This window comes from Chinchilla lanigera, unplaced genomic scaffold (assembly GCF_000276665.1).
Source record: "Chinchilla lanigera isolate Chin_1 unplaced genomic scaffold, ChiLan1.0 scaffold00009, whole genome shotgun sequence".
Lineage (NCBI taxonomy): Eukaryota > Metazoa > Chordata > Mammalia > Rodentia > Chinchillidae > Chinchilla > Chinchilla lanigera.
In genome coordinates, this window is record NW_004955410.1 from 17,513,811 (window position 1) to 17,541,270 (window position 27,460).

Genomic DNA, 27,460 nt, shown 5'->3' on the forward strand with positions numbered 1-27,460 from the left:
ACATAAAGGTCTATGTGTATTACTTAAATCATATTATTTCTTTTTCATATGTGAACCCATGAAATTTATAGAGTTGGTGAAATGGTAACCCAAAAGTTTAATTAATGATAGCTTTGCATTTATTTTCTAATACTAATAAATTGTGCACATCCCAATATGTAAGTGTGCATGTGTATATTAAAAATATTGAAAAAAGACTATAGATTTTCTTCTGCAAATAATTGTCCACCGTCACCGCTTACCTATATTTTCCCAACAAATATAGTTTGGCTTCTATCACTGCTAAGTGTAGTTTCTGCATAACAATATACGTATTTAATATTGAGTGAACTTGAACCAAAACTGGCACGGATTACTTTTCTCAATTTGTCATTAATTACAGGCATCGTGAATGGAAAATTTTGTGGACATACTTCCTTTGAGCAAGTTTTAGAAGCCAATTCCTAAGATATGTTGTTAACACTAAGGGCAAAATTAAAGGTTAAGGCAAATTAAAAAGAATAAGCCAAAGAGTGGTGTTGAGATATATATGAGTGACCAAATTATTCAGTGAATATTTAGATTGTACAAATTTGTCACAGTAACAGACACATTGCCATTCATCTGCTCAAAATCCTCCTCCTTCCTTCGCTTTGAATTCATTTATTTCACTGTTCTTGCCACTTTCTAAAGCAGTTCTGGAAGTTTTCTTTAAGGAGCATCTTTATGAGACGCTATATGCTGTTGCCACATACCATCCAATGGAAAGGGAGGTTCCTAAAATCCTGGTGTGTCCTCATTCACCTTTTCACCAGATCGAGCACCTTGAGACTTCTGGCTGTTCATGAAAGGTGTGTGGTTGAATCAGTGCGGGACATTAGATAGTCAGGGCAGTGCAACTAAAGACACCCACGAGAAAGAGCTTCCAGAACTTCTTCAGAAAGTGGCAAAAATGATGGGATAAGTATGTTTGAAAGGAAGAAATATTTTGAGAAGGGTTAATTGCTATGTGTCTTTTACTGTAATAACTATTTTAATTTAAACATTCATCATATTTTATAATAACTCCTCAAAAATTTAACTAGAGTAGACCAACAAAGCTAATTTTTGTAGTGGTTTTAATTTTACTGTTCTCGATTTTCATCTTGGCATTCAATCTCATCTGTTTACCTTAACAAAAATGAATTAATACAATAAAAATATTAAAACATCTATTTGAGCATATTTTATTAAAATAGAGACTAATGCAATTAGTCATTTAGATTATAGTCCTTTGTAGTAACTTCTACTTACCTGTTATTCCCCTAGTAATTTTTTTTTTGTTAAAGTTCACTGTTTTGTGTGTGTGGTTTTTGAGACAGAGCCTGCCTATGCAGCCCAGGCTGGCCTCTAAGTCTAGGTGATCCTCCTGTTTCAGCTTCCTGAGTGGTATAATTACAGGTGTACGCCGCCATGCCCAGTTTAAAATTCACTTTTAAACCCCAAACATGAATTTCCCATATTTAGAAGTTAACTTTTTTCCCCTCCTTTTTTTTTTTTTTTTTTTTTTTTTTTTAGGTTTTTCTCCAGTACCAGGAACTGAACTCACGACCTTGCGCTTGCGAGGCAGGCGCTTTGCCGCTGAGCTAAATCCCCAGCCCCTTTCCCCTCCTTTTGATGTAGAGAAAATATCACAGAATTATAATGTGACCTGGCTCTGAGAGTTTTTTAGCTTCCTATCAATTAACTTATAGATAAGTAAATGACAATATGCCCAAGGAGTACAATTTGTTTCCTCTATTGATGGATTTATAGGTTACCTAAAAGAAAAATGCTTGCAAGATGAAGCCTATTGCCATTGTATTTCTAGTGTGATTTGTAAAATGCATCCCTTGTGAAACAACCAAATACCAAACTGAAATTTCTTGCCTGGCTCTAAGTGGTGACCACTTTGCACGAAGAAAGGAGTAGCCCCTCTCGTGAGGAGAATCCCTACGAGAAAGACTGAGAGTAGGGTGGAGCCCTCGATGCCTTGCTTCTCTCTAATCAGCACTGGGAATTGTTACAAATTACTACTTATGCTTCCAAATTAGAATCGATTCTACTATGACAGAAAACTATGATCAGCAATGACTCCCAAAGCTAAAAATAAGGCAAAATAAATTGAAAATAGTCTTTGGAACTGGAAAATATGCACAACTCTAGCAAAGATGATAAACATTAAGAAACTATTTACAACATCATTTGATACAGACTCCTTTTTTTACATTCCTTGGTACACTAAAGCAATAACATGATAATATATTACTTATGCTGCTTTTGAGCAGGCTTCCAAATGATTTTTATTCATTCACAGGTGTGAATGAGATTACGGGACCTATGTAGAATTACATAGCTCTTTACTGTCAGTAGAATAATTAAAAGTTATCCAAAATGCTTAATGGGGTGACAGAGAAAATCTAAAACTGATAAATCAAGAAGTTACAGTACCAGCATGTTACTTAGAACATGGAACAACTGAAAGGAAAAGAGTAAGTGTTTGACTTTAGAAAGTATTTTAAGATGTTGGATGGTAGAACAGGCAACAGTTTTGCACTTCTTTCTTACTCCATGAATATTTTCTTTACTACAATATGTAAACCGTGAAAGAATAAAAGCAACAATAAAAACCACACACCGAGGAAACAGATTCTCAAGAGCTAGCTATTACTCTGATCTCAGTATACTACTATTTCAAGTGAGGAAGGGTAACACTATTTATCTTTGAAGTGAATAGTTTGAGTTTCACTAAGGTGACAATATTGACTTATGGGTCCAAAATTAAGGATGGAAGTGAGCGAGAGAGATTGAATATAATCATACATCCCTCTAATTCCAGCTACAAAGGGATCAAAACAAGAAGATCACATTTGTCCAAGGCCAGCCTACACAACTGAGAGAGAACTTGTCTCAAAATACCATTTAAAAAGGCCTGGGAATGTAGCTCAGTGATAGGGTACTTGCCCAACATGCATACGGCTCTACAGTACCAAAGGGTTATGGGGGCAGGGGCTGGACAGAAAAAGCATATTTGAGACAGCAATTTATTGAGAGACTTCTTTTCTGCACTTCACTGTGAAACACATTTTTTTACCGTCCAAGTGCTTTTCTTTCAAAACAATTTCCTAAGAAAACAAAGTGTATCTACGACTTACTTACCTGAAGAACATGTCACCGTGTATTGTAATAAATGCTCTTAAATAGCTTTATCCACACACACTCGTTTCTCTTGATTATTTTTGGACAGTTCATTAGATTCATGTTACAAATATCAGATAAAGTACAGGAGTTTGAAAATATTTCCTTTTATAAATATATTAAAGAAGAGTGAAGCTTATTATTCCCTAATACCATCATCTTAATTGCCCTGCATTCCAGTATGTTTTCTTGAGTGCAAAAGAAAGGAATGGAGTTATAAAGATCTACCCTGCTGGGAATTTTGTATAACCCTGGCTACACTCCTGAGTGTTCTCGGAGAGTGTGAAATGTAAATGTAAAAATCAGCTATCATGTGACTCCCTATAAACTAATGTAACTAAATGGATACAAATTGGTTATAAAAATTATACACATCTTAATGAATTAAACAAAGGGCAGATTTTAAATTATTACTGATATGGTATAAATATATGATTGAAAATATGAGATGTAATTAAAGATGAATTTTATCTTTAAAAATTCTGTTTATGTACAAATTTGTAACGACTTCTAAAAGAGATAAGGCTCAGCTATGCTTCAAACACTCTAAAATCAAACACTCTAAAATCTCTCTCCTGAGGAGGTGTACTTCTACTCTTTCTAATAAAAGCAGATTCTGAAGTGGTACTATGTGCTAAAAACAATGTATTCAAAGCCATGTCAATTTTTCCTGGCATGGACTTGCAGGAAGTTATTCATTTTTATTTGTTTTTTGTATCCAGACATGCTTCAAAATTTAGCATCCTTTAAAAGTTAACAAGCTATAGTATGACATTGTTGGATCTCTGAATTTTAATTGAAATAATATGTGAATAAAAATAAGGAATTCTTAGGATTTTTTAGAAAGTTTCCAAGTGTCATGGCTTAATATTTTTTTCACAACTTTTAAATGTTCTGTTTTTTATTCTGCACATATTCAAACACATGGCACTCAAACATACATTCTTAGTTGTCATCCTATATTGAACAGAATTTTACTGTTATTTTGGCTAAGCTTCATTTTTCAAAGGACTAAAGTGAAAACAGAACCATCTTATTCCAGGGACGGGTCTTATCAAATTTGATTATTCACTTTGAAAGGTAGCCCTGTAGAATTTAGAGATGAGTCACAAAGCACAGGGATGCAGTTTTTTTCTATTTCTAGAGGTAGAATTTTTCTCCACCATCCTCAGAGGCAAGACTCAAACGTTTGTAAAATGCATTTTAGAGACCGCTCAACCTCGCATTTCCAATATCTGATACTCTTCGCCACCCACAAATCCTTCAGCTGTTCTGTTCCCCTCTTCAAATAACTTCTGCTCTCTCTTCAGTGTAGAATGAAATTAGCTTACAAGTATCATCTGAACAAGTTTTTAATGTCAATGAAATAAAGCATACCTCAATCTTATTTTATTAGACTATTCCAGGTTTATTTTCACCATTGTTTATAGGTGTCTTTATTCATCAATCCAAAAGCCATGAAACTTTACCAATCTAAAAATGTTTAGTTAAACTTTGTTTTGGCAAGTTTTACCAGATTGACATTCCATATACTATTTTCAAACATGGTCATACATTTCTACCTTAAGAAAAGAATCAAAGCTCTAAAAATACTGAGGAAATAAACACCAAGAAGCTGACCAGGATTATGATGACAACTGCACATATTGTGTTTCTATAACACAATGAGGTCTGATTAACTCCCAGTTCTCAAGAAGTTCACAGTCTTATCAAAGACAGACAAAACATTCAGTCTAGAATATTCAAACATAATAATTGCAATGTGCAAAATGTCAAGTCCTGTTAATACCACAGGGCCAAGGATGTGAAGAAGAGGCAAAGAAAGACCCCAATAAGATAAAGTCTGAGCTGAGTAAGAAATAACAAGGTCAGAAACCTGCAAGACAAAAGGGAAAACTTAAAAAAGTGTGACCTTGAAGAATTGAAAAATGAGAAGGATTAAGGTGCAAAGAGTATGAAGGGACAGGATTGCCAAGGTAAAGAGAGCTAAAATCGATAAGATGGTCCATGCCTGGGTTATATAACAATTTTCTGTGCAACTAAAAGCTTAGGACTTTAACCTGCAAAAAACTGAAAGAGAAAATTAAGAGGTTCAGATAGATGCTAATGCCTCTGCAAAGGGTTGACTGGAAAAAGAAAAATAAAGAAGGAAAGAAAACCAGCCTAAAGGATGATTCAGAGTTCAGTCAAGGCACAATGTGCATGTGAACTCAATCAATGAACTAGAGGTGGAGTAAGGACCACGAAATTCAGGTATATAAAAGGCAGAATCAATAAGTTGGTTAGCAACTGGATGCTTATGGCAAAGAACTGAGGGGATTGAGGATGCAGCATAAACTTTTACCTTGGAAACAATGGAATTAGAAGAGAAATGATGGTCAGAAAAAAATAATGATTTCAATGTTAGATGGTGGATTGCCTGAAGAGCATCACATTGCAGACCAAGGCTGCCATGGAAGTGATGTGTTATACAAAACTACAGCTGAAAGCTTGCGGGAGTCTAGCGATCTGGAGGAGCAGAGAGGATGCCCAGTAAATAGCCAATTGCCTCAGGGTAGAGATAAGAATATATCCAACATTGCTCTAGAGAACTGTGCTTCCCAGTACCGTAACCAATACCCACATGTGTCTAAATGTAAAGTAAGCAAATTAACTAAAATTACCAATTAATTTCTATGGTCTAATTAGTCAGAATTCAAGTACTTATGACCATTGTAGTTAGTGGCTACTGCATGAGGTGACACAGATATAGATCATTTCCGTCAACACAAGACTCTGTGGCATGGCCCTGGCAGGGAGCATGTAAACTAGGAGGAATGGTGTAGGGACAGATGCCCAGGGAAAGAAGACATATGCACAGAGGAGGAAAGGAAGATGAGAGGAATAAGAAAGTGGAATATCAAAGGAGGAAAAGAGAAACAAAAAATCATCACATTGCTTTGTCCAAGAGAAGAGAATTTAAGGGGACAAGATAAGAATAAGTAAAGCTGAAGAAAGGTCATCAGTAGAAAAGGAGTAAAAAAAGAACTACCTGTGGATAGTTTATTTTACCCAAACATTTGGTATTGCACTGGAATTGTTACCAGTTTTTTCAGATACGAAATGATGTAATGATATGAATTCTCTCACTCAGATAACAGATTCAGCTCTTAGAAGAAGAATTCAAGTTTCACACAGGAAGGGAAATGTTGGAAATACAACCATTCTCTGCCCACACTTAATCAATAAGGGAGGCTTTGCGTAGCTGTTGACCTCAGCCACTGCCCTTGTGGGAGTGCTATTCGTGTCTCTAATTCTGATCCGTACCATTGCTGAATACATTTCTTGAAAATATACATCAAATACTTGTGTTCAGATATTTTTTAAAAACCCACAAAATTCTCTTCTCTGATCAAAAAGAAAGAAGACAGGATAGTCAGGAGTTGGGGAGCTATGGGCACGGGAAATTACTGTTTTAAGAACACAAAGTTTTCTTTTGGGCTGATGAAAAAGTTCTGGAGATGAATAGTGGTGATGACAGCACAAGAGAATGCACTTAATGCTGCTAGACTACACACCTCAAAACAGTTAAAATGTCCGATTTTATGTTGTATGTATTTTACTACATTTTCTTTGAAATCATGTTGAACTAAACAATATAGCACTGGTAACAATTCCAGTGCAATACCAAATGGTTGGGTAAAATAAACTATCCAGAGGTAGTTCTTTTTTTACTCCTTTTCTACTGATGACCTTTCTTCAGCTTTACTTATTCTTCTAGAAAAATCTAGAAGAAGCTTTCCACAACAATCTATTCCAGGGAAATTTAAGATGCCAAGCATAAAAGTCAAAAACATTTCCAATAAATATGTGTTACTTGATGTAGGAATTTGTGATATTCAGGTATAAAAATATGGATTTGGTAAGTCACAGGATATTAATATTCCATTATCCAATACACTAAATAGTGAAACAAGTTAGAGATCTAAATGACACCAACAGAATGAAAATTCATTAGGGTAGTCTCATAATCTAAAAGACATTTACTTCGGTCCCTACTTACAGGCAGGTTAACTTGCTACAGTTTCTTTTTTTAAACTTGTGTGCTGTCAGCCATAGTCCAAAAACATTAAATGGAAAATTCCAGAAAGAATTAATAACTTTTATTAGAGCATGTTATCATTGTTTTATTTTCTTGCTAATTTTATTATTCTCTTATTTGTACCTAATTTATAAATTAAACTTTGTCAAAAGGACTTGTGTATAGGGAAACAGCATGCACACTACAAGTTTAGTGCTAGCCATAGTTCCAGGCATCTGCAGAATATTCTAGAATGCATTCCCTGAATAAGGGGAGACTACCGTATACCTTTTTCTTTACTGTTTGCTTCTCATGTTAACAGCTGTACTTAGCTGGTATAGAATGGCAAAGCAGTAGAATCAACAGTAAACCTGAAGGCAGGTACGACTGCACAGGTACAAGGCTCACTGTGCAATTTAGGGAGGGTGCGAACCCCATGAATAACTTCCTGTGTATTTTCTGATAATCAGGGCCTGGAACACGGCTCAGGGAGAGAAACACAGGAGGAGCTCCTAAGGAAGCCAGGTTCTGCTTCCATTTGTGTTACTCCAGTCGAGAAGAAGAAAATTTCAGGCTAAAAATTAAACCAAAGCATATTATAGTTCCTGATTGTAAAACAGCACAATAAGCCAATGAAACTTCGTTTGGTCCAGATTATGTTACAAGTTATACAGTAACTAATCTCATACAGATTTTAACTCGGTTCTGTCCCATCAGCATCCAGACTTCGCCTTGTGAGCAAGTTGGCAAAACGGAAGTAAACATTTGCACATTCTCAGATCACACCATTTCCTCTTCAAGAGGAAACCAGAAAACAGAAACCAGAAAACCCAAAACCAGAAAACAGAGCTATTTTTTAAATAAATCAGTTTTCCTTGCCCACTATTTGAAGGCTTACTTAGATCATACGGGGACTCTGGTGATGTCACAAACCGACAAAAAAAATTATCGCATGACTGCACACTCAAAGGACATGGGCACAGGGCACAAATAGACACTAGGAGTAGAGACCAACCAAAAAGAGAGGAGGAAAGAGGGAAACAAGACACAGAGAAATACAAGAGATGAGTTATACTATACTTACAACTTTCAGCCTGATAATCTGGTACAAACTGCTCGTCATTGTCAGGGACCTGAGCTGAGGAAGAAAATAAAAAAATTAAGAGAGAAACCGCCAACACACAAGGAATGTCAAGTCATATCTGTCAAGCAAGGTCTTTTCAAGCTAAGATCACACCTATACTTATTTGTCCGTAAGGTTCTATTTAAAACGGTATTGACAGAACTACGCGGGAGGGGAAAAAGAGGGGAATATTAATGTCAACTAGAAAACATAAATATGTAAGATATATGGCGGGTGCGGTCACTCCCAATTTTACTTGCCAGATGGAAATAAAAGTGATACAAAATAAAAAGATGCTACAGGATTTCTATTTCCTGCAGGGTTTCATTTTGCAAGGAGCAAAAGAGATTTTGATTCACCCACTGGCAATCCTTAAGCAGCCCATCTAAATAATCACATGAGCCTCTTAAGTGGTGTGCGTGTATCACACACATCCCTCTGCATTTTTAGAAATGCCTGCTTCTGGTATTTTCCAGCTCTTACAGACCACCATCATTTAAAATATTTGCCCTAAACTTGACCAAAGTACGGTGCAAACATTTGAAAAAATGAAAGAATTGCCAATTTGGGGGGACTTTGTAACAAAATAATATACTTCAATGATTGTATTCATAATAATGAACAATAAAACAGATGCCATCTTTTCATGTAAAAATTTTTCCTGGCAACTATTCAGCATTAACAAAAAGAACATGACTATTTCATCAGTTTTAATGTCAAACAACTTCCCTATTTTTAGTAAAGGAAAAATACTGAACAGCAAAGATTTAATGCATTCAGCAGCAATCAAACCACAAGTCCACTTTTTCACTTCTAAAATGTTTTCATCACAATCAAGTTAGACATGAAACTAGTCTATGTTTTCACAAACATATAGTAATATACATCTTCTCACATACAAAACCACATCCAGCAAAAGCCAGCTTACTTTAACTTGGTAAACATATTCTGGAGTATCATCCTAATTAACTGTAGCTACGACCTGATTAGCAAGTACTACTTTTCTAGTGTTACACAGTACTGAAAGTTTTTATCCAATCAAGTTTTATTAAAACAGATGCCAGTTAATTTTTAAATGATCTTATTCTGTATTAGGCCTGATAATTAAAATACATAATCAGCCTACTGAAAATTTTTCAGGCTAATTGAAGGAGCCAAGAAAAAATTCATATCAAAAAGAATTTTATAAGAAAATATCCTACATTAAAAAAATACAGCCAGGTATGTCAGCACACACCTGTAATCACAGCCCACTGGGAGGCAGGAAGATTGAAAATTCAAGTCCAGCCTGGGTAACTTAGTGATTTAACCAGACTGTATCTCAAAATACAAAATAAGAAGCACTGGGGATGCATTTCAGTGTGGAACCTTGGGTTCAACCCTTAGTATTGCAAAATGTTCTTGTTCTCAGCTTATTTAATAGTATTCTTTTTAAAACAGAAATGCTTGATTAAATAAAAATCATATTATAGTCTTAAGAACTTACCTATACAATAATATCTTTCTTAATATTAAAATAAATACAGTGTGACACCCAACTCTTTCTGCTGCACACAAACACCAACCTTATTAGGGACATACTTTCCCTGCCACCAAATGAAACCAAAAATTGAAGAAGATTTTCAAGTTATAACTGATCACTATTTAACAAACCCAACCAGGAAGAAATTTTCTTTTCATATTCCATTAATATTTGTTTCTATGTGTACGAACTTTAAAGTCAGGAAAACTTCAGCTCACAGATCTATGATTTGTTAGTTGTGTAACTTTGGTAAGTTGTTAAACCTTTCTGAGCTCCACTTTACACATCAGTTTAACAGCAATACTAAGGGTATTTTGGGTAAGAATGAAATAACCTAAATGTAATGGCAGATACTCAGATACTATGTTTTTTTCCAATCCTGTACCATTTACTCTTCTTTCAAGTCCCAAACAGAAAAGTTTATTTAATTACTACAGTGTCCGGTTCGGTATTTGTACTTCTAATGAATTCTGAGACCAATAAAAAAGGCTAAAGCTTATACATTAGTGTTCTTTTAGCCACAAGCAACATTTTTTAACATTGCAGTAAGCTTGATTTTTCTCAGTCTCATAAATTATAAGAGAAGAAGTATACTTTGAAAGAAGTCTTCAAACCAGAAAAATTACAGTCGTTTTAATATATGCTTAATAAATAGGAATAAGTAAACAATTTTCTCCCATCATATTCACATGTCTGGATTTCCTCTAAATGAACAACTAAACTGGTGAAACCACTAAGGTGCAATACTATCAACCACAGCAATTACTGTGCTTCCACAAAGCCTACATTTACAAGAATCTAATAAAAATATAATATCCCTTTACAGGAATAGTTTAAAATAGCTGAGTGAGTAACGAAAGTATATTTGTAACAGAATAGGCTGGTATGAATGTCCTAAAGACCAGAATTTTCTTGCTTAGCATCATAAGACAAAGTTGCAACTCTGTGATATGCAACATCGCTAGAGTAGCAGCACACAAGTCACCGACGGGCGCCTGTGGGATGTTGGTGTACTTGTGAGAAAGAAAAGTCAATAGCGAAGGTGCAAAAGGCTCTGGAAGTTATGCTTCACAAAATAACTACATACTAACAATTTGTAAAAAGAGTAAGAATAAGAATTGCTATTTTGGTTCTAACTCCTTAACATACTGAATAAATACTTCACACTTGTGCTTGAACATATTACAGAATTTTAACAAAAAAAAAACATGACTCACATTTTCACAGAAGCTAATCTTAAGAAACTGAATAGTCCAAATGAAGCAGCATGCTACTTAAATAGACAAAGGCTTAAGTATACCTCTAATTTCAAGTTGGAGTAAAAGGAAAGCAGTTAACTAAAAACACAAGTTGGATCCGGGCAAGGAAAATATGACAAAGTATTGCCACACTCGGATCATACATTTCCTTCTTTTTTTTTTTTTTTCCTTTAATTCACAAGAATTCTGTGAAGAAGCAAACTACAGCTGCCTGAAAATTTGTTGCAAGCCATACTGACTCTAAAGTTGAAAATTAACAGTACAGACCAATCTTTTTAAAAAAAATTGTTTTTCACTTACTGTGTATTATAAACTATGCTTGAAACGATGGCCTTGAGGGAATGAAAGCGTTTCTCCACACTATGTAATTAAAGAGGAAGACAAGAGGAAAACAGAGGAAGGAGAGAAAATATGTACCAAAAGGCCAATAAAAGGCTTTCAGGGAGATGAAGCATGTAGATTTTATTGGAAATAGCCGGAGAGGCTAGGTTTATTGCACATTAATAGACAAGTTGCCATCAAGTCCAGGATCACAGCTTTAAAAGGGTAGTGTCTGCACTCTCGGCTATTTGCTTTACCTACATAATTATCCTTAGTTGTTCTTTAATTTTCTTTTTACTACATAGCAGTACATATTATGGGAAAGAAATTCATAAAACTATTGATCATGACCTAAATGTCACAGAATTGTCAGCTCTGATGTTTAACTTTTGTATCCTTAAGTAACACTGCCTTGGGGCTAGGTGATTTTAAATATAGCCTGCCTTTACTTGATTGGCTATTTTTAACTTTTAAATAGAGTAGCAGTCATTATACAGAAAGATGAGAATTTAAAATTTTTCCAAGGTTAGCTGCAGGCAAGTAAATACTCCCCTAATTCTTACAAACTAGGTACTTGGTGGGTGTTCTTTTAAAAATCAGAAAAAGGCAGAAAAGTTGCAAGTAAAAGAAATGTCAAGTATAAAAGGGGTTAATATTTAATTAAAACCAGTTCTATCCACTGTAACAATGACCTGGAGCCAAACAAGGCGGAAGACATATGAGTCATTCTTTCTGCCCGTGAATGAGACAGCTGATCTCCTCAGCAATTCCTCAAGACAAGCAGGCAGAACTGGAGTTCTGCCTCCATTCACAAAAACACAGTCCAGCCCGAGCCATGTGGCCCAACCGCAATCTTTTCATGTCACACCCTTCCAGAGAGCCAAGCAAGTAAACTTGAACTTGCAGTATAAACACACCAATTTTATTGCTCTGTCTCCAGTAGAGATCCACTAGAAAACATTTAAATAAATGATGTTATCAAAGGGCACACATATACATATATATGTTAAATAGATGACATAGATGTGTGCACAAATAAACATATTTATCCCATCATACTTGTTCTACAGGGTAATTTATTCCAGAAACTTCAATGTGCACAGCTAAGGAAGGAAGGGAAGAGGAAAAAAAATAGAAAGATGGGAAGAAAAAGAAAAATCATTAAAGAACTTCTTTACTTTTCATGCCTATTATTTGTTCTCATTATAAGAAGGTAAGAGATTGTTTCTGATCTTTGTGACATCTCACTTGGAATCAAAGTATTAGGAACAAATTTACCTAAAGAAACTATATTTTGTGTTAAACAAATTAAAGCAACAAGAAAAGCAACCTTTGCACAGTGGTATTCCTTTTAACCAAAAACAAACCTTCAGGTCATGGAACAAAATAATCATGAGTCCACTAAGCCTAGCTTTATACCAGATCCGGTTTTAACATTAAAATGATTGTATAGGGATAAAAGGATTAATTAATGCAGAAGCATAAACAAATTTAATCAGACAAAAATGAGGGCCATGTTCCCATGACAGAAACTCCTTTAACGCTGGATATACTAATGCTCTAAAAGGAATAAAATCCAGATTTTAGTTGTCTTCAGTCTCAAACACTATCAATTCCTAAATAACTTGACCTGCAGCGATTTGAAAGGGAAGCTAGGAGCCAACTAGTCATTGTCTGTAGGCAAATATTTTCTCTAATTTTAGAGCTCTGACTGTATTATTATTATCGTTAATTACAAAATTATATATATGAATCAAAGAAAATAAAGTTATACTATGAAATGCAAGAAATTAAACATTTCCTGTAACTGAACTAGAAAAGCTCAGCAATATTTAATTAACACTTTTTAGGACCCTAGAAAAATTAACACTATGCTATACAAAATCCAACCCTATAAATTTTTTCTATTTTGTAAGTGGACTAAAGATGAGAAAATATTTACATATTTCCAGTGGATATTTAGAAGTGCAATATATTTATTCTATCTGCTATCTTTTAATCACACCCAAAAGAATTGTTTCATATTTTAAATTTTTTCCTGGTTTAAAAAAAGAAAGGATGGTAGCCTCCCTCCACACACAAACACAAACACACACACACACACACACATACACACGAACTCACTCTTACTCAATTCTAAGAAATTGTAAGGACTTCTTTAATTTAAGGTTCAGTTCTTCACTCCTGGTTTGTATAAACTATGTGAAATAATATAATTATGGTTTTTTTCCTTACTGTGTCATATATACAAAAAAAATCCTGTGAACATATCCAATGTGATGTCCCATTTTTAAAAGAAACTAGAACTTTTGATAATAAAAATGAGGGCCTTATGACTACTGTGTACTATGGATGACATATGTAGTTTGTGACAATAGTACATTTATTTAAGATACGTTATAAAAATGACTTTGAATATAAGTTTAGCATTGATCTTTGAAATGAATTGAGGAAAAGTAATCACATCTCTCTTTTGGAATTAATTTGACAAATACTGGAAGTTTACATAACAGCAAAAGGCAATAAACCTTATTTGGATGAGGTAATTATAAACTTCAATGTGGAAAGGTTGTTCCTAGAGATAAAACTTTGACTAAAAAACGTGGAACTTGACTTTCTGTACCGCTGACAAATGTTTGAACCCTGATGGCAGCCAATTACTGATGACTTTTTCCTCAAGGTTATTGATGAAAGGGAACCTCAATACATTTAGACCCACAACATAATATAGTCAAAAGTAGCTATGTGTATGTACATTAATTATATACTGAACTCTGTTATTCCTCTTTAAATTGTGTTAGCAAGCTGTAGTAAACCAGTTCAGGAGAATGCAATCCCTTTTTCACTTAATTTTTTATAACCTTCAATTTCTGTAATCCCCACATAAGAGGATCCATTTTAAGTATGAGTTTTTAGGGCACCAGTTACTAAAGCATTCAAAACAGGTTGAGAAGAAGTTACCATGATGTTGATAGGATTGATACTTGAAGTCACTACCTATGGAATCAAATAATTGCAATTACCTTTCTGTCAGTAGCAATCTAAATCAAAAGACAAAAAATCAATGTCAAAATTTAGAATAAGCATACACTCCACTTTTTCTACTGAGACCATTGAAAATATTAGCTTTTCAGTTTTCTTCAGGATAAAATGGTGCTTTTAACTTTCAGTATGTATGTTAAACCTTTAGATTGCACTGTAAAAGTGATATTAAAGTTGCAATCTTCACAAATATATTTTAGGTCATTATGGATTTAAGTTTTCTTTTTAGAGGTTGGAAGGTCTAAGTGATGTTCAGAAAGAATCTTACTGAACTGAAAATACTTGGTCTACTCCACCCTCAAATTATCCTATCTTTATCTATCCCAACTTTGCCTTAGAGGAAAAATAGATTTCATAGTTCACAGTAATTTACTCATGACATATCTACATAATTTTACAGGAAAATAATTTAAACCCTCTAATGCATACTATTTCACAAATATTTAGGGACTTGGATAATTTTTACAAATGCAATTGTTATATGACACATTGCAACTAAATGGATTCTCATGTCTAATAAGATTTTTAGACCTGTTTAACTTCCCAGAGGGATTTTAGCTCATGGGAGAAACTTGCTTAATTGCCAGTGATCTTTTTTAAAAGGGTCAAGATGTCTTAAAATTCCATGGTCACTGGCTTGGCTGTGGAACATTATGAAAAGAAATATGTAAACGCTTCCCAGTCTGCCAATTTGCAATGTTTTAATTTCTGGAGGTACAGAATGAAAAAAAAAATGGACCAATGTAACTGCATAAAAAACTAGAGTAGTTTCAGAATCTGTTCTTAGCTAATACTGTTCAAGAGATGGGATAAGTCATCACAATTTTAGTGTAAAATAATATAGTTTATTTCTAAGACCAAAAATCAATGTGGATGTTATTAACAGGAGGGAAAATCTTCTCTCATTATCAGATTTTTAAAAATTACATTAACGACCTTTTGCTTACATTGTGACTGTATAAATTAATCTAAACTATTTTGAAAATGCTTAAATTATTCTAAACTGCAAGCTTACCCATAGTTTGTAAATAGTAGCACACCTGGGTATTAATAAAGCACTCAAGATTAATTCCTGAATTTAATTAAGCTTATTAATTCCTTTCTAAGTAAAAGTCGGTGCTTCTCCAAATACATTAGTCATTTTCCAGATTTTATATAAAGCTAAATCTGCAAATATGGTTCATAGATATGTTAATAATCATGGGGAAGAAGATTCCACACAGGGTTTTAAAAGATAAACTCAGATAAATTATTCAAATCACTTTCCCAAGCTATTCACAAAAAAGTCAAATGTAAAATATATATATGTACATATATATGTATTGAAACTGATTATAGACTGGTAGGAGTCTGTCGCAGATTCACATTTTAAAATTCCAGGAACAGAGTGGCTACGCACATTCAAAATCTGCCAGCAAGTGCTCTGATTTGGAATCAATCACATTTAAACATCTTAAGACTCAACCACGCTCCACAACAATTAAAATAGATATTTAAAGTTATTTTGGATAAGCAAATAAATTCTCTCACAAATATAATAGTTGCACAACCTTCAAACTAGCAAAACTAACAGATGAAAGTTAACACAAGAACCTTCCTGCGGTTTTTTCATGAAAAAGTTATGTGTGAATACATGGCTTCTGTTGCAATAATAAGTAATCTATTGCAATAAGTTTCATTTAGAAAGACCAGCAAAATGACCTTAATTATAATCAAAACTTTCACTAATACTTACCTTTCATTAACATACAAATACAATCATCCTTTCCAAAGACTGTTAGGAAAGCTATTTAACTTAAAAGATTCATAAAGATTGCAAAAGCTCTTTGGAGAACTAGAATATCAGCAACACAAAGCAACTTCTTTTACATGCTAACAGCAACTTCCTCAACTGCATACAAGACAACTCAATAAAACACCAGTCTGCCTCAGAGTAGCCATGCAATGCTTGGGTTCCACGCAGAGACCCTCTCTTCTCTCAACCACCTTAAATATTTGTTCCAAAAATAACAGATTCCTCAGAGTAGGTGAACACCCAAGTAGCACAATTATATTCAAGGCTGAAATATAATTTGCTCTTTTGTTTTCTACAAAATGATTCATAAAACTAATATTTCACATGTATTATGCCAAATCCCAAAGGAAACCTTTAAAATATAGATACCAAGAAAAATATCTTAACATTAGACATTGCTGAAGAGGTACAAAGCTTTACTGAAGCAGTATCTCATTGTTTCTGTAAATAAAGTTGCACACAATAGAAGATATAATAGGTTGCACTATGAAATTTTGTCAAAAAATAGTCTAAAATGCCATTAAATGTCTCCTTGCTATATTAAATAAACCCTAATAAAAGTGACGAAATAGCAAAGGTCAGCTTCAACAACCACCACATGCATAGTAATATACAGAAAACATTTTTAAACATCCTGAAATCCCCCAAAGATTTATGCTAAACCCATAGATTTCCTAAGTATTGGATACACACCTAATGTTCTGTGTTGTGAGCAAGGCGGAAAGAAGACACTTGCACTTAAATCTTGAAGCATCCCGTCCTGATGAACCCAGAGAAACTAATTTCTGCCATCAGAAAAGTCCTCCACCAGAACACCAAATAATGATATGCGCTCCTCTGAAGGAAACAGCAAGCCAGCCGGGTTCTGGCTCTAGGAGGTCTCTCGAGGTACAATAATATAAACCTGATCAATTGCAATTAAAATCTGAACAGAGGCTTAGAACTTGAAGTCTTGGTGCATTAGTTCTTGCCAAAAGCAGATGTGATTGTGAGCTGCAAGCAATTTCTCCTGGTAATTTGTGATGACACTGGGTAGTGCAGCCCCGGAGTCCCCAAAGACAAACTCATCAGAGGCTCTAATGTATGCATGACACATGAGGTGGCTCTTTTAGGGCTCAATTAATTGGGCTGAACATTAAGACAGCAAGTTCAAGACTTTTTCCCCCCCTTCTGGAGTTGCTTTTCCCCCCTTTTAAGCATTTTTTTAGCCTTACCTTCTGCAAGCCATGTTTCCTGCAGTTGACTTAGATCTTGAAAGAGTTCTGAAAAACAATTTAAAGACAAAAAAGTAAGGTTTGAACACCTTTAAGCCTCATTAAATGGAAATGTTTGTTATGGAATCAGCATTAAGTATGAATTTAATTTCGGGGGAGTTGACAGAAAAAATAGTGTTCATAACAAATATCACAGTAATCCTACTTTTGATGCCTATTAAGAAACACTAAGAAATTCTTTACTCAACCAAATAATAAGTCAATCATCCTTTTATTCCCTCCTTTTAAACAAACAGCTTAATAAATAAACTCAGGGTACTAAAAATCTATATAATTTGCAAAACATGCTGAACAGAAGAGGATCTATTCACAGAAACCTTTCTTAAATATAATCAACTCTTGCTAAAACAGTAGCAGTGGAAATTTTGGAAAGACTAGAAAGCATTTTATTTACATCACCTGAATCTTACATATAAGATATAAGAGGCTGACTCTCAAAGGACTGTTTTCGAGTTTAATGTCTCAAAACTAAAAAGAACAACTTCAAACACAACTTAAAATTTGTATATTAATAGATTTATAAAAGTCAAAGACAGATAATCCCCTAGTACTGATTTATTATCTGGTCCCAAACTACATATTGTTACACTGGGAGACAGGGGGTGCCACATAGTAAGAGATTTAAGAAAGTTTCAGTATTATTCAGTATATTTAATTTAAACTGCGAACTGAACTTTGATAATTAAACCTAAATATCTTCAATTTATTATGAATGCCCCATATGGCTGAAATAATGTATAATACATTGACCTCCAACCAACAGTTCATGAAAGAACCTAAAATCTAATTTCCCAAATAGTATCATTAGTAGTAATTAGTCCTCAAGTATGATTCAGTGAACACTTTCAGGCCTATAAACAAGAAGTTCTGACTGCACAAAGTAGTCGTCAAACTTGCCATTAAACTCTTGATGTTAGTATGTGATTTTAGTATAAAGATAACAAGAAAACAAATAACAGTTTATAACATTTAGCTTGTAATAAAGTGGAAAGAAAAATATAACCGGTGTGCATAGCTGCTTACTTTGTCCTAAAGTGTTGGATATTTTAACATTGCTATCTTAGTGTACGGGATTAGTTATATGCCATATGGGCAAGTGTAAACATGAAGCAATGATTAAAAAAAGAATGTCACTGTTTTTATTTCCTTTTTCCATTAGTTTAAAACAGGAGCAGAAAATATTCTCTGATGTAAACTGTCACATTACGTAAACTACTGCAAGTAAAAGTCTTGGTTAAATCCAGTAACTTCAAAGTTCATTATTTTTTAGATAAGACTGAGTTCTTCCGTTCTTAGTGAGGATAGAGAATGTAAGTTAAGGAAAAAGGGGGGATTCCGCTCAACATCAAACCTCACCTTCTGAATCATGAGCCAGATCTCTGTTAATGAATTTTCTTTTCCTGACATTTGTTGGTTTCTCGTTACCATTTCTCCCACGCTGACTCTACAAAGGGAAAGATAAAGTCCTTTTTAAAAATGTAAACCTCAGATGTCACACACAAAAGTACACATGCATACATAACATAATCCTACCGGATTCTCTCTGAATAGAAAAATAAAATTTTATAGAATCAATTCTAACAATAATTTTCTGCCTTTATTTGACAGTGAAAGCTTAGGCTGAGAATTCAGCAACCAGGAAGAGTTACTTCCCTGCGCCTGTCCTAACACCACTGTTTATCAGTCATATATATTCATGGTATTTCAGCATCTAAACAACGTTAGGCTGCAACACTTAAAGTCATTTCTAAAGTGGATGAGAACTAGATTAAACTACAATGAATTTTATTCTCTCTCAGAAAGCCACCCTCAAAAAAAATAAAAGCTAAAAGAGTGGGAAAAATTAAAACAGAAGAGAGAGAGAGAAAATGAGAAAAAAAATAGCAAAAATCAAAACACCCCATGTAAACAGAAAGTGTCAGCGTTTGTCTCAACTTCTTTCTTTTCACTGTGGCAGACAAACCCAGCCACAAACTTTGAGCTGAGCAGCTGCTGCTGCCCTCCATCTGCTCTTCCACTCATCTTGGGTACTTTAATCAGGAAAAAAAAAAAAAGGATCTTAAAAACAAAACTATGCCTTATCCAAATCACTGAAAGGTAAGCTCATTTTGAAGATTGGGCTTATACAAGCAGAGTCGCCCTACAGTGGCAACAAAGCAGATAAAGTATCTGCAATCCCAACCCCCTGCCCCCTCCCTTCTCTCTCCCTCTCCCCACCCCTCCGCGGAGTCAAGTTTATAAACAGCAACTTTCGAACTGATCACTCACATTGGTGACCATGTAAGGCACTTGCTGGTCATAAAATCCATCCATGCTGCTGCTCTTCGCAAATATTAGCTCAGTATTTTATATTTTGAGCATTTATCTGAAGATTTTCTTCGGGATCTGGACTTCTATCAACCTAGAGGGGAACAAGATGGCTTTAGGCTTAAAAAAAATCATGAATGAAGCTCTTGAATTTGCATAGCTAATTACCCTCCGACAGTCCCATTCACAAAAATAACCCTCCCTACACCGCCTCCTTCACCTGGATCCGGAGAGAGCCAAGAGAGTTCACAATTTACATATTTTCGGTAGGAGCAAAAATCCGAACCGGAGGCAATGTATTTATTTGCACTCTCGCTGTCTCCCTGCGCGTCGGTGTACCCCGGGCAGCTCTGATTCGCAAACGTGTGCAAAACTAGCAATGGCGATCAACGAGACTTGCTTTGCACCTAACGGGACTAAAGAGACGGAGACACCTCTTTCATAAGGGTAGTTTTTGCAACCCACAACCATGCAATTATCTGGAGAGACATAAAAAGTTGTTGGAAAGACCCACCTGAAGGCCACGCTAGGCGAACGGCTGCAAAAAATTCCCTCCAAATTTAATAAAAACATTAATTATCGCCCAACACTTCCCCTTGGAAGCCGAAAGCGCCTCTGACAGAGCTCAATTCGGTGGTTTTTCCTCTACTTCTCCTCCAGGGGCCTCCAATCCAAACTGATGGATCGCTGCCTCCTATTGGCTCCACGTCTCTTTCACAAGATCAGATTTCGGGCTGTCAATCACGAGGCTCGCGGCCCCTTCCCGCGGATCCCCTGCACCCCTATGCCCCAGCCAGCGCTGCCCGAGCCAGCGCGGGGTCCGTAGCTGCGAAAAGCCACGGAGAAAACCGACTTCCTCCCCAACTCGCTGCTTATTGTTAAGGGGTCCGGGGATACTGAAACCATGCGATCCAAGCCCCCATTCTTACGGGTGCATTCGGTCCACTACTGGGCTGATTTCCTTAGAGCACTGTTGTGCGCTTCAGGTATATACAGGACTCAAGTGCGATCCACAACGCCCTGGCCTGCACCCCAGCAACCCCCTCAAACCTCCATCCCCTCTCCGTGCAGCCGGACCAGTAGCGCGCCCGGGTCCCCAGCCTCCTTCCCACTCCGCTGGCGGCCCAAGTTCTCTCTTGGCTCAACACCGACCACCACTACCGTTAGTCGACACGTTTCCGAGCCCATTTTCAACTAAAATGAGCTGCCCTGGACGCGGACATAAAGGAAAGTCACGCGAGGAGCTGAGGGATTGCTTATTAGGGGAGGCTGCGCTGGAACGGAGGACTGGGGAAAGTGTAAAAGTCAGGCTGGTCCCCAGGCGGGCGCTGGGGAGGGAAAGGTGCTGGCGGTCCCCTGCGGAGGTGGGGGAGGGAGAGCCGGCGGCCGGGGGTCCTGGGCAGCCGCGGTTTCCAGGGCTTTTGTTGTGTACACACACGGAGGCGGAGGGTGTCACTTACTGTACTTGACGCTTTCACTTCCTCCCGAGCTTGCAAACAGCCGCGGCCCGGGGCTGGGGGCGAGCGGGGACAGGGCTCGAGTTACATGGACCCACAACCGGGACCTTGGCAGGTCCGGGCCGCGTCCTGGAGCCACTCGCCCTCACCCTGCCGTGGGGCGTGAAGCGCCAAGGCGCCACTTCAGAAGCCACGGCCCCAGAGGGGATAGGGGCCCAGAGGAAGGGGCCGGGACTCGGCAGTGTTGAAATTCACTTGTGACCCTGGTGGCAGGCAGAGCTAGAGACCAAAGGACGTTCCCTGCAGCTGGTCTGCTGCCTGGGATAGGTGCCGCCCCTCTCAGCTTGTGTTTCAAAGTTTCCTTCCCTAAGCGGAAGCTTTCGGAGATGCACTGACACGGAGTGTGAGCGCCCAGACTCCCTCTGGACCCTGGCAGCACGGCAAGAGCCGTGTGAAGAACAAAAAGTCAGCACCGATTACTAGGGAAGCGAGCGGGAACTGTGCAGGGCGAGCGCGCACCCGCTCATTCCCTGTAACAGTAACTCGGAGTTCAGCCCGCGCGTCTCTGCCAGCGGTTTGGGCGGGAACTGCTTTGAACCCTGGCAAGGGGTGGGGGCGGGATTCCGGGCGCAACCCGGACCCTGAGGCTGGAATAGTGAGGTTCTCCCGTACTTCATGAAGGTGCGACCAGGACAGGCACAAACCCAAGGGTGCCGCCACTACGCGCTCCTTGGGTAACCCAGCCCCTGTAATCGGAGCAACAGTTTCCAAAGACCTTTTCTGTGGCCTGAGCCCCATGGGTATCCAGGGTAACCGGGAGAGGGCGGAGCTTCAGGTTAGGCCCCCGCGAGGTTCTTGCCGCAGCCAATAACGAACCGTAAATTCCCGGCCCATTGTTGTTTATTGCTGACCCCGCAGCGCTCCGCTAGGCTATTGGCCGCTTTAGGGAAGGGGGCGGAGTCTCTCCCGCCCCCTCAGCCACCTTTCGGCTCCATTCACAAAAATTCCGGCCATTCTGGGTCACGTGCTTGGGGGCGTGGAGGGGCAAGGGGAAATGATACAACAAAGGCCCAAGTGCCCCAAACCACACAACTTTTTTATGCCTGACTACCTCTTCTTTGTCCCGCGGGTGAAACAAATACTAGCGGAGGAAAAGGAGCTTTGTTTGGGTCTGGGAGCAGTAATGTGCCGGAAAAAAATAATAAACTCGAAATTAAGACTCAGGGACAATTCCGGGATGCACAGCCGAGGAAAAAAAGCTACGCAAAAGGAAGAGAAACACATGTGGGGAGGAAAGTTTTAGGATCTTTTGCTTGCTGCTTCACCCAGGCAGTGGTTTTAAAGTGCAAACCGTTGGATGGTAGAAAGAATCGTGTTCTAGCTCAGTGCCACGGTGTCCATTTCTAACGCTTCTGGGGATGACCCTTGCGTGGAGAACTCCCCTTCCAGAGTCCACCCCTCGCCCCCGGGCTCCGCTCAGCTCCCGCTGTCACCTCCAGGCAGGGCTCCACTGTCTCCCTTTTGAATTCTCTGTCCCGACTTCTCTGTTAACTGTGTGACCTCCACAGTGATTGCAAGTGATGTCCTCGTGTGCATAAGCAGCCGTTCTCACTACAGCGTAAGCCTGAAATGAACATGCGCCTCTTGCGAGTGATCGCTTGACCCGCTCTTGTCCTCCCACTTTCTCAGTTCTGTGCCTGGTCGCTCCGTGAGACATTTTCTCTCTTGTCATTTCTGTCCCTTGCTACAGAGCGAAACACTAGCTTCTAGACCGGCGGCTGTTAATCTTCGGTGCGAGGCACAGGGAAAAGTCAATAGACTTAGTAGCTGAAGACCTTGGAAGGGCTGAGAATTTATTTTTCAGAAAATGTTACGGAGATGGAAAATGTCTGCAGCGGCAGCTCTTCTGTCCACCAGAGAGCAATGTCAGAAGTTGCACCAAGTTTCCACTACTTTTGAGAATGTCTTTTTAAAATCAGCTTAGTAAATGCCAGCCCTTCTTGAATGGAAAATTTCATTTTGGCAGGATTTCAGGCACAGAATGGCAGAGCAGGGGCCAAGAAGCTGTGGCATTTATTTACTTGTATTTTTGAAACCCCATTTGGGTTTTTAAATACGAACTCTTGAGAGAAAGCCTCCCCCCCATAAAACTCCACATTTCAGTTTGGAAAGTTTTTAATGTGTATATAAAACTATTTATATCTTTATGGTTCTTTCGCTGTTATTTTACAAAGTAAAATAATATTCATTAGTGGCTTCTCTGCAGTTAACTTATTGTGGCATTATATTGAAAATGCATGTTGAAGTGGGCTTCTAAAAGTACTGTAAGAAAAGACACTAAAATGGTGCTGCTTCTTTCAAATGGTTAATAAGATTAAAATCAATGAAATTTTTGAAAATCTGATTATTAAGGAAACTGATAATTTTTATAATTGGTTTCATTTCAGTACTGTAGGAGGCAAATTGTTGATCGCCTAGTTTGGACAGGACTACATCGAGTAAAGAGGAAAAAAAATAGACTGTTAAATAGCAAAATTGGCAAAGAAAATGAACAATTGAAAGTAATTCCAGCCAGGCATGGTGATGCCCACCTGCAATACCAACTATTGTGGAGGCTGAGGCAGAAGGAAGGCAAATTCACAACCAGTCTGGACAATTTAGCAGGACCTTGTCTCAAAGTAAACAATTTTTAAAGGACTAGTGTTGTGGTCCAGTGGTAGACTGCTTGCCCACGCTTTGCCAGTCTCTGTGTTCAATCCCCTGTATGACAAATAATAATAATTATTACTGTTATTGTTCCAAAGGAAAACAGGGTCCCAATATCATGCTGAAAGGTAATTGACAACTTTAGTGGCTTCTCTGTGGAAAGGAAGCAAGGATTTGAGTAGAGATCAGAGCCTAGGGAGAAGGTAAGTCCAAATTGGGGTATTGTAGGTGATAATCCTTCCCCCAATCTCAACACTGCCATTGTCAGCTGATGTAAATCTACAAACACCTTCACGTAGATGAAATGTAAACCGTCTTATGAACATGGGCTAAAAGTTTCTTAATTAGACTATAGCTTAGGACAGCAAACACTTAAAAAATAATGTGTTTAATGTATAAATTTAGGAAAATATAATACTCAGCTTTCGATGCTGGGGATAAAGTCACTCACATACAGTGCTGATTCAAATGCGACCTTTTGTAACCTTTGAAAAAGTAAATTTCAGTGTCTGCTATACCCTAAAATCTACGGTATCTATTGCATGCCAAACTTAGACCAAATAATCTTGATTTGAGAAATGACCTCCATAAACACCAAAGCAGTGGTTCATATTGAAGTATCTATAATGGTAGAAATCCAGAAGAAACTTCACCTGACAGGAAAGGAACAGTTTAACAAAGAATGATACTTTCATAATTTGAATTCTGCTATGATTAGGAACTATTATGGTTATGTATGGTTATACACTGTTAAGTGTGTTTCCTTGCTTCTCAAACATGAGATTTTATGAAAAAGTCCTTGTTAGAATGCAGACTACTGGGTAGCTGTGTAATGCCTGATTCAGTGGGCTTTCTCTGGGTACAGGAAGCACTTCAAGTGGAAATTCTGGTGCGAATTTTGTGCAGTTTGTCTCTCAACATATCTCTAAGAGACCCAAGTGAGGCCCGCAAAGTGAGCTAGTATAGTTGTGTTTTGCTTGACTCCCACAACCAACAGTCATGAGGAACTCATTGTCAACCTTTAAAAATCAGATTGCACATACAAATCCACATTTCCAGCATTTCTTGCAAAAAATAGAAAATATGATAATCTTGGGCACAATTCTTCGCATGACAATCAACGTGGCGACGCTCCTTGCAAAAAGATGTGAGCTCTGTTGTTGTGGTCCATACTCTTCTTCTCCAAAATCTGTTCCTCTTCTGCATGTTCCATTAACTCTTTAATGACTCCAGCACACCATCCACAGTATCTACTCAACATAGCTTGTTAAGTGAAAAAAGCAGGCAATAGACTTTATAGTATTATACAACCTGCTGTTAAGAAGAAGCAAAAATAGTATACAAAAGGGTAAGCATATATATTTATATCTACAGTACATATATTCCCTTAGACATTTGTTTTTATTTCTAATCACCTTCTTCCTGTTACATTTTTTTAATTGAAGAGAATGTTTTCCTTTTATTCTCTTAATGTGAGATCTACTTCTTATAGATAATAATAAATCTTATTAATAATAAATAATAAAACACAAGCAAAATGAAAACAATACAGTTCACTCATCTTGTGACTACCTACCCAGAAACTAAGAGTAAAATATTAACAGATTTCACCAATATTCACCTGTACCCATTTGCCAGATGACACTGGGAGAGTCAAGTTTGGTCCCTCTTTTCTTCAAATGTAAAAGATAAGTTGATGACGGGAGAATAAAAGATTCCAAAGTCTGCTATAGAAATAGAATTCTATTCTCAATTTAGCCTGATTTAAAGCACTAACATGGAAGTTAACCTTTGTAGCCCTGTTGGTTCATGCTTGTAATCCCAAATACTCTGGTCTGAGGCAGGAGAATCCCAAATCCTGGGACAGTCTGGACAATTTAGAGAAACTGTGTCAGAAGTTTTCAAAATCGGCTAGGGATATAGCTCAGTGTTCCCTGGGTTCAATCTCCAGTATCATATAAAAAGAAAAAGAGAAGGAAGAGACAGAGGGAGAGAGGGAAGTTAATCTTTAGTGTATACTAAACATTAGGCTGGTTTCACAAAATACCTCTTGCAATATATCCATTTTCCCCATTTCTGAATCCCAAAGTAGCATTAGGAAAACTCTGTCTTGTCAGTGCTCAGAGCTGGTATTGCTGCATAGCTCTGCACTCTGGGTTTACTGCTGTGTTTTCATTTAATGAACTCCTTACAACCTTATGCTCTTAGTCACTGGCACGTAGAAGGTGTTTATGCATAGTGTCAGATGAACGGATTAATGATAGGATAGCATGCTTCTGAACTGCCCACCTCTAAAATACAAATTTCAAATATTTACTCAGGCAACATGTGGGCAATGGCTATTCTGAAGAGAAACACACAGAAAAATTGCTAGACAACTGAAAAAGCCAGCATGTTTTAGTACAAATAACTGTAGGGTAAAATTTTATTTTTATTTTTGAGAATACATTTCATGTGCTTTTGTTTATATGTTCTGGTTTTGGCTTTGACTTTATTTTGCTTTGTTTTAGATTGTTGTGCTTTGAGACAGTGTCTCACTATGTAGTTCAGGCTTGAAGTCATTATGTAGCCCATCCTGGCCTCAAACTCATGGTGACACTCCTGCCTCAGCCTCCTAAGTGCTGGGATTATAGGTGTCCACCATCATGCCTGGCTTCAAGTGCATTCTTAAAGTAAATGTGCAGCACTTTCACCACACACACAGTAGGTAACTGTGAAATAATAATAATTACTTTGGTTATAATAATCATTTCACAACAATGTACATATATACCGAAATATGTCATTATGCATTAAATACAATTTTTACTTGACAATCATGCCTCTACAAAGCTGGAAATGAAAAAACTATCTTGCTTTTCAAATTGCCAAATGAAAACTAAAAGCCACACTGAGCTAAAAATATTTCCCTAATATGCAGGTTTCTTTCTTTTTCTCTTCTGACACAGAAACACATTCTTTGATTTCCAAGGATGTGATATTTATGTGATCAACAACAACGTATCTGATGTATCGAACTCAAACTCAGTGTGGACTTAAATGACTGTGACCTCTTTCTCTCTGTTTAATAATGAACAGCTTGTACTACTTGCTCTTCAAATCCCTTTCAAAATAAATCTCCTAATTTTCATATATTTAACAACACAACAACAACAAAACAGTGTGATGGAAACTACATTTTGCATGAAACAATCTTACATTTGAATTGTGGCTCCAACATAGGTCAGATTATTTCATGTTTCCGTATCCATTTCCACATCTGTATGGTGGATATACCACCTGTTTTCTAAAATGGGTGAACGGAGGATGTGAGACAATATATTTAAACTGTCCAGCACCTTTGATACTCTGTCAAAGTTGTCATTCTTGCACATTTAGAACTTTTCTCTAACAGAGGCC

General features: G+C 37.2%; 1 protein-coding gene across 4 annotated transcripts in view; it reads right to left on the reverse strand.

Moving 5' to 3' along the window:
* Etv1 (ets variant 1) overlaps positions 1-22,046 on the reverse strand; it is a 90,361-nt gene extending 68,315 nt beyond the window's left edge. For 2 of the 4 annotated variants that reach the window (XM_013510662.1, XM_013510658.1), the window contains exons 1-6: positions 20,413-20,597; positions 20,119-20,314; positions 19,860-19,992; positions 18,948-19,035; positions 17,532-17,579; positions 8,340-8,393 (exon numbers count right to left, since the gene is read on the reverse strand). In XM_013510662.1, coding sequence (XP_013366116.1) covers positions 8,340-8,393; positions 17,532-17,579; positions 18,948-19,035; positions 19,860-19,904 — 235 coding nt within the window. In that variant the 5' untranslated portion in view covers positions 19,905-19,992; positions 20,119-20,314; positions 20,413-20,597. Of the gene's footprint in view, positions 1-8,339; positions 8,394-17,531; positions 17,580-18,947; positions 19,036-19,859; positions 19,993-20,118; positions 20,315-20,412; positions 20,598-21,358 lie in introns of those variants that run through there. The other 2 variants (XM_013510659.1, XM_013510660.1) reach the window with 2 other exon arrangements.
* Between the last annotated feature and the right edge of the window lie 5,414 nt (positions 22,047-27,460).